At 43.7% G+C, this 13,799-nt stretch overlaps 1 protein-coding gene across 7 annotated transcripts in view; it reads right to left on the reverse strand.

The window, feature by feature from the left end:
* Positions 1-5,722: 5,722 nt before the first annotated feature.
* ehbp1 (EH domain binding protein 1) overlaps positions 5,723-13,799 on the reverse strand; it is a 157,150-nt gene continuing 149,073 nt past the window's right edge. For all 7 annotated transcript variants that reach the window (XM_069658238.1, XM_069658235.1, XM_069658240.1 and 4 more), the window contains 2 exons: positions 7,326-7,440; positions 5,723-6,887 (listed from right to left, as the gene is read on the reverse strand). In XM_069658238.1, coding sequence (XP_069514339.1) covers positions 6,797-6,887; positions 7,326-7,440 — 206 coding nt within the window. In that variant the 3' untranslated portion in view covers positions 5,723-6,796. The remainder of the gene's footprint in view (positions 6,888-7,325; positions 7,441-13,799) is intronic.

Here is a 13,799-nt window from a genome sequence, read left to right on the forward strand (position 1 = left end):
TGTGGTCTGATAATCTATAAAAATCACAGCGGAGCTCGTCTGAAGTCTTTCTGTCGCTCGCTCATTCTGTTTGTTTCGGGTCGTCAAACTTTGTGTGTGTTTGACCACAGCGAGACTCCTGCGGGTGCTCAGTCCCCGGCTCTGCACTCAACCTACTATAGAATAAAATCCATGACACTAAACTTATAACTTTTATTATTTTCTTCTTTTTAAATAGAGTTGAGTTTATTCTAATCATTTCTAAATATTTTTTTTTATAATTTTATTTTGTAAATACCTCATAATCTTGGCCCCAGTTGTCTGTATTTTAACGCTCAGGGGAAAAGAACCAGACTTCATTGAGAAAACATCTAATTTTTCTTCACATCTTGATTTCTACCGGATTAAAGAGATATATTATAAAGTATATTTTCTGTAAGACACAGGTTAGATTTTCATCCATTGCCGTGAAGTGACAATGTTGTCTATCCTGCTAGATTAAAGGCTTTATTATTTACTTGTTTGTTTCTCTCAGCGAAGCCCACTAAATTTAAGATGAAATGTGGACACGTCGCCTCAGCCGGCTGCCTTTAAAATCAACAGCAGACAATAGAAGAAGTTTATCTACATCCACTGATTTAATAATAAAGAACTCCCTCTGCTTTTACACTTTAAAAAATGTAATAATCCTGATGCAGGTTTGGAATTGTAAAATCTATTTTTATAAACTGATCATAAAATTTGGCTAAAGTTTGATTCTGACCTCTCACTGAAGAATTATCTCAACCACAAACAAAAAACCACACACACAGGCTGAAGTTTAACGCGTGTGAATTAAATTAGCGGCTCTAAAGTGAGAGATTACTTTAACAATGAGCTCCTAACTGACCAAACCAAACCTGAACCGACCAAACGTGTATTCCAGCCCGCACTGCAGCCCTGCCAGGCCGGAGTGAAAGGGGCCGAGATCTCGGTGCAAATGAACTCAATTAGAATTTAGATTAGACCTCCGGGGAGAGAGCGATTCAGAAGAGCTCTTATCTGCAAAATAAATTAACAAAAACCAAAACACGCCTCTCCAATTATCCACCGAGTGCTTGGAACGTTTTAATGGCCAATTGCTCTTAAAAAAACTGAATGAATTGGAAACGAAATATGAACATTATCTGCTCCGGAGGAAGTTGACTCGATTTATCCGGTTCAGGTCGGAGTCCTCAGATGATTAATTGATTTTTTCAGCTTTAAAAAAAAAACCGAACGTGCAGCAGTACAAATGGAAATCATGCAAAACCACACGCCGCAGATGAACGTGGAAAGCCGTCCTTCAAATGTGACAAAAAGTGACTTTTCTGTCTCTTTAGCTTCCTGTTTAAATAACTTCTGACTTGGAGTGAAGGTGCACGCAGAAGGAAATAATCTGCGTTAAATTAAAGAGAAAACTGAAGAAGTTTTACCTTGTTTTTCTCCTCTTCCCTTCTCCCGAGCTCTCGGGCCACAAGAGGCGAGCAGCAGTAAAATTATCCAGCAGTAGGAAGTCTGCAGGGCACAAAACTCAAACAGCAAACAGCAGCAGAGTCGCTCAAAAACAAACAACCGCGTGCAAACCGAGCAGCATCACGGACAAACGCGCACTTCTCTGCACACGGACGTCACCGCGTCCTCGGTGCGGTTCCTGGTGTTTTTACAGCCAAATAAATCAAACTCATTTGCTTTCAGGGGGCTTGTCGTTGTCTGTCAGAGTGTTAAGGTGATTTCTAATGTAGACGAATGAAGATTGATCACCTTCTCTCCGCCCTGCGCCTCTATGAGCGGAGGACACCTGCGGATCCGCCTCCCGCAGCCAATCAGCGCGCGTCCCATGGCTGACGGACGGCCTGAGCGGCCTATAGGCGCGCGGAAGCAGCCGAGGAGAGCCCACTCCCACTTAACCCACCCCCTCCTCCTCCTCCTCCTCCTCCCCTCCTCGTCCTCCTCCTCCTCATCACGGTCCGGGTCCCGAGACCGGACGAGCTAAAGAGAGGTTTTTAAAAAGATGGGAATGTTTCACAGGCCTGCAGGAGGAAGAGTCAGACTGGGCTGTGCGTAAAAGTGCGTAAAAGAAAAAGACGAAATTAGACGATTCATGTTTGTAATTTTATTACTGGACGGACAAGGGGAAGCGTTTTCGGAGCGACCAACAAGAGGGAGAAAACTAAATCTGCTGTTTTTTACTTCTACTTTTTTCCTCTTTGATTTGCTCGGTCACTAAAACTGTCCCCTGATTTTCTTTTAAACATCAAATCAGTCGTTAAACAACACAAAATCCATGATTCTGAATGTTTCCAAAGAGAGAAAAATGTAGAAAATCAAGGAAGAAGTTTCTTCGAGGCTCGCAGAGTGTTTGGATGGAGACACATGTTTAGCTTTCCCTCAGAGGCCGGGCAGCCTCGGCAGCTTAACACTATTTTCACTGCAGTTAACTCGTGTGTTGTTTAGTTTCCGTCTTTTCCGCCTCAAAATGTGAACGTGACAAATAAAAGAGGAGGAAGTTAAATTCATTTTGATTTTAGTGATACAACCCCCCCTCTATTTCTCTCTTTCCACACACATACACAAACACACACACACACACACGCACACACACCAGCCTCATGAATATTAATGAGGTCTAATCCCCATTTAGAATTACATTTGAGGATGGTTGACGTAAAGTTTAATAGGGATAGACCTCAAACTCGCTGCGGAGGAAAAGGAAGAGAAGAAGAAAAAGCGGCAGCAGAAGCTGCGGTCACTGAATCAAATCCTGCACTTTATGTAGGATGTGTTTAATGTTTTTAACCCATCACACACTAAACAAACTGGGGTTTCTTTTTTTTATTCTGGCCTTATGCTGTGCGTCAGGGTGGAGATGCAGCACGGCTCGGTTCGGCTGTCCTTTGTGGATCTCTACAAAAAAAAAAGAACTTCTGTAAATAAGGCCTGAGCTGAAATCGAGCTAATGTTCACAGAGAAAGAGAGAGAGAGAGAGAGAGGGAGAGGGTGCAGGGATGGAAATTACATTTTTATGTTTGTGTGTGTGTGTGTGTGTGTGTGTGTGTGTGTGTGTGTGTGTGTGAGGGAGGAGGGGTATCAAAGTGGAGGCCGATGAGACTTAAAAGTCATCCACGAGAGCACTTTGACAGAGAAACTTAGACATCAATAGTCGGTGGAGCAAAAAGGGAACAAAGTAATGTTGGAGGTTGTGTGGAGGCCTGTAGTGATGCTGCTTATTACACAGTGGATGAAAAGGGCACCTGAACGCACCAAAACGCTGCGTAATACAAGAGGACGACGGCCATCCAAGTTTTTACGCATAGAGGCCAAAATGAAAACGCTGGTGGTGAAACATATGAAAGAATTGAGGTGGTGTAAAGATGTAAAGAAGAGGAAACGCGTCGTGAAGTGACGCGTTTCTGACATTTGTTTTAGTGGCTGGAGGTCAAACACTTTAACGCATCTTTTTTTATTTCCACCACATCTGAAGTCCGAGCAGTCAGAGGGCCCGTGGAGGGTCTGACCGAAATACCATCACCCCTCCTCTGCACACACACACACCCTCACACAGCCTCCGTTAAATTATGCAAAAAGGCCATTCAACAAATATGGCCCTCACAACACAAAAGAGACGGGCTATTCTGACATTTCCCCTACATTTCTTGTTTTTTTCCCTCCTCTCTCGATGTGAGTAAGACCCCGAGATAAACCCCTGAACAAGTATCAAGTTATCAAGTTGCACCAACCTTTTGTAATAAGAGTATTTTGTCTAATCCCAAATTGCAGTTGAATTTTCTTAATGCTGAGCTGGTAAAGCCTGGGATTAGGCGGCGAGGAGAGGAGGGGGAAAAGTTTTGTCCCTTCAGTCGGCAGGATTGGGAGCGGGGATCTGCGGGGATGTTGTCGGTGCTTATTAAAACGATGATGCATAAAACACAGAGCTGCTGTCGGAGCCCCGGCGCTGCACGCGGAGACCCGGGCTCCCTCAGGTGCAGGGTTTTTGGACGGCGGCGGGAAAAGGAAGTAATGCAGAGGGCCGAGCGGCGCGCAGCACCTGTGAGGTGAGGCCAGGAGACATCAAAGCTCAGGAGATAATCCATTCAGCTGAAGGATCCTCAGCTGCACAGCAGCGCCGAGCCACCGCCGCCTTTTACGCAGCGCCGAGCTCTCATTCCCTGAAAAATAGGAAACTGACTCCAAATGTTTTTCACTCGTTCTGCCTCAACAGGAGCCTCAAACCGGCTGATGCTGCTGAGGTAAGACAGCACTGATTCTGACATTATATTCTTTATTCTTTTGTTTTTAAAGTGCAGGGAAAATGTTAAAATATTCGATGTATCATCTGAAATTATGTCTTTGGAGTCATTTTTAATTAAACCTTACTTAATTCAGAAAGAAGAAAATACCTCAAGTTATATAAAAACTAATTTTAAGAGAAAAAAACAACAACACTTTTTGTCAAATTCAAAAATAAAGGTTAACTTTTACGCACGAACATTTCTGTCATATCATAAATATAAAATATTAAAACCACTTTAGTTTAAATCCACGCAGAAGTTGCAGGTGCTGTGAATTATTTTAATGGTTGTCTGCACACACACACATAAACACACACACACACACACACACCGCCACATGCACCAGGCAGAACGTCCTTCCTCGCTTTGCCTCTGCTTTATTCTCCAGATTACAGACCCCCGCGATAAAACGCGCTATAACACAAAGTAAAACAAAGCGCCTCGGGGGACGCAGAGTGCGTAATGTGCACGTACAGTCGGTCCCAAGCAGAGAAGAAACGAATCAGCAAATTAATTTGAAAGTATTAGAAAGGCCGGGGAGGACGTCTGCTGTCACAACCGATTTTCTTGCTTTAATCGGGGATGTGAGGCAGCCTGCGGGGCTGCTGCGGAGGGGAACACCGCTCAGCCTCACCTTTATTACAGGGACTATTTCCAACCTTTATTACGCTTTGATATCATTCTGCGCGCAGAAAACCCAGTTAAAGTTGAAAAAGGGGCAATTTAGGGAGGTGAGATTTTTTTTCGACATTTGGAAATTAATACAAATATTTTGTTTAAATCTCTTCGTTTTTATTCTCCTCTTCATCCCTGCTCCGGGTCACCGAGCCTCTCCATCTCTGCCCCCCGTCTCAGGCGCGCGCAGGAGCGGCCAAAAGAGAAACACACAGAGAGAGAGAGGGAGGGGAAAAAAAAAAACATCTGCTCGGTACAAAGTGATTTCTCTAATCTTCCTCAGAGGAACCTGCTCAGCACCGACCTCAAACAAAAACACCCGAACGCCAATTTTAATTTATAAACACGCGCAGGTCGCAGGGGAATTGAGCAGAGCGCAGAATAATAAAGCATTTGCTAAACGCAGCGCTCGCTGGTGAATGCAGTGATAGGGGCCACTTATGTGCAGCGCTGCAGCCAAAGGCGTGCATGCATTTCAATAACTTCTTGTTATGTGAAAAGAAAGGAAAAAAAAATCTGGGATATAATCTGGATCATGCGGGATTGGAGGAAAAATGGACAAGAAGGAAAGTATTGCAGGATTACAGAGTGCAGAAGCGCGTGTGCAAGTCTAAAAACAGGACAGATTTCAAAACACAGACTTTGAAGGCACTTTTAAAAAATGCATCTTTAGATTATTAGAATAATTAAACAAGTGTGTGTAGATTAAATACCTGCAGCTTTTTGTTCTGAGTGTGAAAAAGATGCCACACGCTGCCTTTGTGGAGTATGAAATCATAAGGACTTTATTATTGAAGACTTGGGTTATGACACTGGAATAAATAAACAAGATAAATGTTCAACACATTAAAGGACAAAACTGCACAGGATGTGGAGCTCTAAGTGATGCACGTGGAAGCATATCTCTCTTCTTCTGAATACAATAAATAGAAACCAAAAAAGTTGTTGAGCAAAAATGCACATGAGCTGTGATGGAAGCTTCACTTACAAGCAGCTTAAAAAGGACAATAAATAATATATAGATTTTTTGTTTTTGACTGCATGAATCCTGACAACAAAAAAAAAAGAGAGGATTTTGGAAGCGACTGGTCAGAGCAGTGATGAAAATATACAACACGAGATTTTTTTTTTTTCTTAAAACATGATCTTTCTTTTGGTAAACTGCTTTCAAGCCAAGACGATAAAAAAAGCAATAGGAAAGTTAAGATTCATGAACGGTAATGCGTTCCCCTTTTAAGATATTTTACAAGTAAAAACTTTAAAGTGAAATAATTAAAAGATACACCGTCAAGTAATGAAGTAGCTTGATATTACAACAACTCTTTTTTTTCCTTTTGAAACGTCAAACCCCTTCATCATCATCTCCTCAACGTGATGAAGAAAAACAGAGAATCCCCCCCCAGTAAACCCAGCTGTGCTGTACCTCAAACCTACTGGTCTCCACATTCAGACAGAGAGAGGCTGCTGCAGCATCACTACATGCAAACATCACACCGTCTGACAGGGTTTGCACTGCGCTCCTCTCTTACATTTTTATATTACAAACAAGTACCGTTCGTGGTAAAGCAAAGAAGGGTTAAAATAAAAAAACATTGTATATAAGAGGGACACTTTGAGTCCGTAAAAAGTTGGTGCAAAGGCGTCGCAGGGGCCGAGTCTCTGCGATCAATTTGACCAAAAAAGACGAGCACATCGGGATTCCAATAACAGATAGAAATGTCCAGGAAAGCCACGATCAAATAATAATCAGGATATCAATAATAATAATAATAATGATGATACATTTCTTTTATCGGCTACATTTGTTGGTTGTGTTTTCTCTGAAATGACAATCATTGAAGCACACATTTCTCCTCTTTCTTGGCCATCTTTCCTTTGTTCTGCTCCAGCGTCCTCTCCAGGTGCTCGTCCTCCTCCTCCGCCCTGCGGAGGGCAAAGGTCAAAAGGTCAGATGTGTCGGGGGGGGGGGAAGTGGGGAGGGGATGGAGGCGGAGGGACGCATGCACACACACACACACAGGTAACACAGTCTGTGCCACAGTAGCCGTCGGTGCACCTGCCTGTGGAGTGGCAGAGCGCCAGGGGCCGAGCTGCGACCTCTCACCTGGCTGGCACCCTGCTGGCGTACAGTGGTGCCAATGTGGAAGAAGTCCCGCCCATGCAGGTGTGCTGCTGCTACATCTACACTTTCCTGGGGACTACTGGAAATTTAAAGATAGGCAGCAGACTCTCTCTAGTCGCATGTTCCCACACTGAGAGAAACAGCAGAACTCTTTGGGGCTGACGCTTATTTCTGTTTTATTTGCCTTTTAGACTTTGACTTGTCGTGTGCCTGCTGAGGGAGGATTGTGGGTAACTTACTGTTTCTCCTGGGCGTCCAGGTCCCTGACCAGTGCGTCACGCTTGTTGACCAGTATGACCAGCTCATCCAGCAGCAGCTGCTCTCGTCTCTTCTGGGCCTCGGTCTTCTGCCAGTCTGCAACGACACCAGAGGAACAAACACCTTCAGACGAGGACACACTGAGGACTTTATTTTTGTTCTGAAAAGATCAAGAAGCTTTTTTTTCTCCTGGAAGAAAAGTTTGATTTTCTTGTCCTTGCAGGAACTCTACTGCTATGAACTACCTCAACAAAAAACTACATTTTTACGAAGCTACCTCGGATCGTCCAGTAAAAGACATGAAAACTTCTAATGAACATTAAAAATGGCGGACATGTGGTCTCAGTTCGTCTCCTCTTTAACCTGCTGGATTGTGTAGAAACCAGAACAGGCCCATGTATGGATGAGTGTGTAGATATGACGTGCAAACACACTCCGTCCGGTTGTGTGTGTGTGTGTGTGTGCACAACGAGGATGCTTTGAACTGAGCAAACACACTTGAAGGATATTGTCACGTTAATCTGCAGCTTTATGATGCACACACAGATATGTGACAGAGTCGCTCCCACAGGAGGACGCTGCTCGTAGAAGGTGCTCGACCAGGATTTCTAAAACAGACGACTGTGTTCAAAATGATTTTCTTGGATTAAGAAAACTGTGTAATTCAGCACTGGCATCATTTGACAGCGAACTTTGTTAATATCATTTTGTTCAGAAGATCTTCAAAGTTTCATCCTGATGGTTGAAGATTATTCTTGCCCTATATAAAGTATAAACCCTGGAAAGTAAACATTTGTATTCTTGCTTGAAAATTAAAAACATTAAAGTTTTGGGTCAAATTTTCCGTCTGAAATTGTCTCAAAAAAGAAACGAATGAAATTGTGTTTGTGTTTCCACACTCAGTTTATTCCTCCACTAAACAAACTAACAACCAGGTGAGCCCCCGACTCTGGCCTCTCAGTTCTCCAGGGTCTTTGCAGGAAGGGGCCCCACAGGGCCCCACAGGGTCCAGGTGGGTCCCCGATACAAATCCCCTCAGCCTCTCCCTGGAGGGGAGGGGGGATGCCCACAGGAGAGCACTCACTTCCCCCTGGGGCTCAGATATCCGCCTGGCGCCCTTGGCTCCATATTCACCCAACACCAGGGCCGCCCCCCCCCTTCCCTCACCCCCAAAAGTCACCCCCCCAAAACCCCGAACATGTCAGTAATTAGCTTTTTACCTCCAAAACAAACCAGCATCTGTGTGTTGTGGCGAAACTTAGACGTAACTTAATTCTACTATCACAGCTACATGCTAAATAGTAAGTGTATCAGAAACGTCAGAGGTCTCTCTGCAGACCCCCTCCCCGCTCCAGCAGCTAAAGGAAAGCAGAGTCTCCGGCTTCTCCTCGGCTCAGTGTGGGAACATTTCCCCCTCAAAAAACTCTCCGTCGTTTCAAATAAAAAAAATCGCCTCCATCTCGATTCAAACACAGCTGAGTGTAACTTCTGTGGCGCGTAGGCAACTTCACCCCTCTATCAATATTTAACCAGCTATTGATCCAGTATAAAAGGCATGTTGTAAAATGTCACTCCCAAAATAAGCGTGGCTTTATTAAAAATAAATATTCCCCCCTCCTCATTGAGTCAAATTGCGGCAGTCAGGCTGCGTGTGTGTGTGAGTGCGCGCGTGTGTGTGAGTCACGCTGGGCCCAGTGTGTTTGTCCTGAAAGGTCTGCGCTCTCTTCATTGGCCCCGCTCGTCCCTTTGAAGTCGACCACAGAGCGAAATGAACACAGTCCCAATATTTGGCTCTGTGCGTTCTCCTCTTCCTTTCTCTCCCTCCTTCAATCCTTTCTCTCTCTCAGGGAAGCAAATTTACTTTCCTCTGGGCTTGTGTGTGGGTCGACAAACACTTCATAACTCCCACATGTGTCCAAACGTGTATCTGAAGAGTGTTTGTGTTTCCTGCTCTTAACAAGAGGGGCGTTAGGAAACGGGAGAAATGGTGTCGAGCAGATGAGTCACCGTGTTAGTCATCATCTTTGGATAAATGTTAAGACAGGAATGTGTGCATCCGTATCCGCCAAAACTCTCCCACAATCCTCTCTGTCAGCACGGCCGGCCCACAGGAGGAGGGTTCAGGAAGAAGGCAAAAAAGAAAACTTCCCACACAAACACAGAGAGGTATGTAAAAAGAAAAAACTCCTTCATCTTGATCCTGCCCTCCTTCTCCGTCAGAGCCAAAAAGCCAAAATCCTGCTCGACCCGGGCAGGGGTGGGGGCGAAGGGGGGGGGGGGTAAGCACACTGCTGTCAATCACATGTCGCAGAGTCCCGCCCCCCTCATTAGGAAGGTAAACAATAAAGAGAGCCGATGAGAGACGTGACCAGGCAACACCAGAGCGGGGCAGGCTGGGTAACCAGACACCCGGGAACAAACAAAACACCCTGCAGCCACTCAGAAAACCCCCCCTCCACATAAACCCCGCCTCCCCCATCAGAGAGAGAGAGAGAGAGAGAGAGAGAGAGAGAGAGAGAGAGGGTGAAGACTTTGGAGGAGTGTTTGCAACTCACATGGTGGGTGTGTATTCAGATAACCCTCGCCGTGCGCGGTAACCATGTGAGTCTGCACAAGGCACACAAGAATGCGCTGGTTCAAATCCCCATGAACCCCTCCCCGCCTCGCTCTCTCTCTCTCCACAACGCTCAATTTATTCAAGAGAGCAAACTGGTCCAAAAGCTGCGTTCTCTCAAAGAGAGGAGCGATCGACCTGCATGCATCTGTCTCTGGTTTCCCGTCTCTGCCGTACAGCACAACGTGACGTCAGAGGATTCACAGCTTCATACGTTGGCAGGAAAGTTTCCCGATCTACAAACTTTCCGTCCCTTCATTTCTCTGTTGGTTTTCTCGTCCTCTCTGCCTCTTGTTCTGGTGTAAAAGGCCTCCTGAAGCTGGTTTTGGCCGAGGTCCAAGTGGAGTCAAGAGACAAAAAGTGTCACCAGAGGAGAGGGAAGTTGAAAGGCGAGGGGGAGATCGATTCTCTGCGGCGTTGTGCGCAAACTTTTAAAAATGGAAGCACAAATTAATTCTTGATTACAGGAAATTGTCCTTTAACTTACTCCAGTGCTGACAAAAAGACTATTTACATCCACTTATGACTGATTATGATTAATCAGCATTCAAAAGGACGTGTTTGGTGATTTTTAATGTCATTAATTTCTGTATAAAGACCTAAACTTTGATTTAACCCCACATGAATCTTCCCGCTTCCGTAAAAACTGACCATAAAAACCAAATGTTAACAAATCTGCAGCTGAAAATAGCCCCAAACAAATGAATAACTTCCTTCTGACTGAGCGACGTTTTCTATAAACTACACTGTGCAGGTATTCAAGTAAAGTATAAATCATGATTTGAAGAAGGAATAGGATTTTTAAATGATTCATCACCTAAATAAAGCACTACTCTTACATCTGGTAGCTGCAAAATGCAGAGGCTAATTAAATTTACACTATTCACTCCGACTTTTTTTGTACTACTGCCTGGACACTTGAATATGTCTGTATATATTTACATCTATTAGGTTGTGTTATGTGTGATATTATCTATATCATATTATAATTTATCCTATCCTATTGAGTCATATCTTCCTATATCATATTGTAACTATAACTGTGATGTTGAAAGTAATGTATTTAACGTAATGTAAGAATGATATGTTGTGTTGTAAGCTGCTGTAACAATGTAATCGCCCCTCGGGGATAAATAATACTCAACTTTCTAAATCTAAAAAGTGCATACTGAAGTAGGTACCAAATTTCATAAAGCTATTAAAAAGCTTCTTGGTCATTAAAACTCATTAAATGAGGGGCGCTGTTTAGCTCAGTTGGTAGAGCAGGTGCCCCATGTATAGAGGCTACAGACCTCGTCGCACTGATTGCAGGTTCAACTCCCGGTCTGCCGATCATTTGGTGCATGTCATCCCCCACTCTCTACTCCCAACATTTCCTGTCTCTCTTCAACTGTCCTATAAATAAAGCCAAAGGCCAAAAAAAAATCTTTAAAAAAAATAACATAAAACTCATTAAATGAGTTTGTTGTTCTAATATATGTTCTAAAGCAGGCCATAAAGTGTTAACATGTCGTATAAGTGCTTCTAAATGTTGTATGAACAATAAATATGTTTGTTATTAAAACACTTAAAGTAACCCTATAAGGAGCTTTGTTAACTAATGCTCATTACAAGGAGCTAAGTATGAAGCCTGTGCAGGAAAAAACGCATTAAAAACACTGCTGATGTAGCTTTATCGTCTTCCTCCTCCTGAATCATAAACTCAGAACTTGAAAACTTGAGACGAGAACAAGTTAGATCAGACAGCAGGGACCTGAAGCGTGCATCTAAACAGAATCTGTTCCAGCAGGTGTTACAATAAGCAGCATAAAGGATGACGTTAGCTACACTGCAGGAGACGCTTGTTCCAACATGCTGGAAAAGTCTTCTGGGGATGTACATTTAAAGTAAGGACACACTTTATCTTGGCTTTCTGTGGAACCTGAATGAAAAACAGCGGCACAAACAAGCTGGCTGCAAATAAATAACGTTCCTAAATTCCCCCAAACTCAGTTGGAGAACTCGTGGAACGAAGCTACTTGTTATCGGCGGTTCCAGTCAACTAGCAACCCTGAAAGAGTTGGCGACATCATCAAAAGTCGCCCATGTGATAGGATTCCACAGTGCACCTAATCAATCAGGGTCTGTGGCGCGCCGCCCCGATGTGTTACAAAGCCCAAATAGATTTACAAATGGGAAGTGTGTGCGTGCGTGCGTGCGTGTTTGTGTGTGTCGGGGGTGTGGAGAGGGATAAGCTCCTGCATAGGATTACATATTGATTTTAAACATATAAAAAAGCTTATCATATCAAACCGTAACAGGAAAAACTCTGGGACCCGGCTATGCATAAATCCCTTTTAGATGGCGAGAGGGCGTCCACTTTAAAACACGCACACACACACACACACACACGCACACACAGGCCTCTCGAAGGGAGCCAAGACACTGTTTTTTTTGTGTGTGCATACATAGGTGTGAATCGGTAAGCAGATAAAGAGGGCATAGTGGATCAATTTTGTGGCAGGGAGATGAGAGTGTGGCATACAGATGGCATTTTCCGAACCTGGCATCACACCAAGGAGGTGCGAGGAGGAGCTGGTTATCACTGAGCATGCTCGTAAACAACATCACCTCCACCCGGCGTCCACCTGACCGTTCCTCCTGCAGCAGCCGCACATTTCAGCGATATCATTCAACCTTTTTTAACATCAGACGGTCGAAGAAACGGGTTTTGTTTTCATTAAATTAAGATCATGTACACTTCTTTTATAATCTTTTAATGTATCCTGACTGTAATGCTCAGAGACATGTTGGGCCACGACAGTTTAGCCTTCTCTGATGTTAGTGTAAATGCTGCCTATTACATTATTTCTTCTCGATTAGCTGCCTTTATCTATTCCTTTCTGATTTGTTGGTTTGCCTCTGTAGTCCATGCATCTCTCTAAATCTCTATTCAGTATGTGAAGCCTGTATTTATATCCACTGATGTTTAAGTTGGCATCAAAACTGCAGCTGTATTCATGCAGGCTAAAACGCTCTCTCTGCTCCTGCATCTCCATTTCTGAAGTATTTCCCTTTATGTTTCCTTTCCTACTTTGTGACTTCTACATGCGTTTAGAAATGACCGTAAACTCGTCTGCTAACTAAACAGAATCTAAGAAAAGTTGAGAAGAGTTTGTTGTTTCGCAGAATCAGCTTCAGAGTTGGTTTCAGAGGAATCGTCTCCTCCCGACTCGTCTCTCCAGCTTCAGCTTTCTTCCTCTCCTCTCCTTTCATGCAGCTCCAGTCAGCAAAACATTGAGAATACATTTCTTGACTCACGATTTCTCTCTCTGCTCTGATCTGCAACATCAGCTGCAGCAGCTTGCTTTTAACCCTCATCATGTACTAAATACTTTTTATATATAGGTGACTCTTAAGATTTTATGTGTTTTATAAGGTCATCCATGTATGCTTCTTCTGGACAGCAATTCTGCAAATAGATATGAACTAGAGTTGTAAAAGATATCGGCAAGTATGCCAGTCAATGCAGCCCATGATACCACAACCAATTAGTCCCAAAAAATCAACTGGTTTAAGAACAGTTAACAATTATTTTGTGACAAATACAAAACAACAGAGAGAGTAGATCCTCTGTATCAGCCAATACTCATCTCAGGGTATCAGAATCGGTCAGAGAACATGTCTAATATAAACAGGAAGTGTTAGCACGTTAGCCAGTTAGCAGCAGCACACATTGACCTGGTGTGTGTGTAAGATGAAGACTGACGTCCAATGTGTAACTACTTAGTCCGACTAACAGGGAGATTGATGTGTGTGTATCACTGCAGGTATATACTTTTCTCAGCTGTGTGTGTGCGTG

Source organism: Semicossyphus pulcher, unplaced genomic scaffold (genome assembly GCF_022749685.1).
Source record: "Semicossyphus pulcher isolate SPU_LCO1_2020_fin unplaced genomic scaffold, fSemPul1.0.p SCAF_12, whole genome shotgun sequence".
Lineage (NCBI taxonomy): Eukaryota > Metazoa > Chordata > Actinopteri > Labriformes > Labridae > Semicossyphus > Semicossyphus pulcher.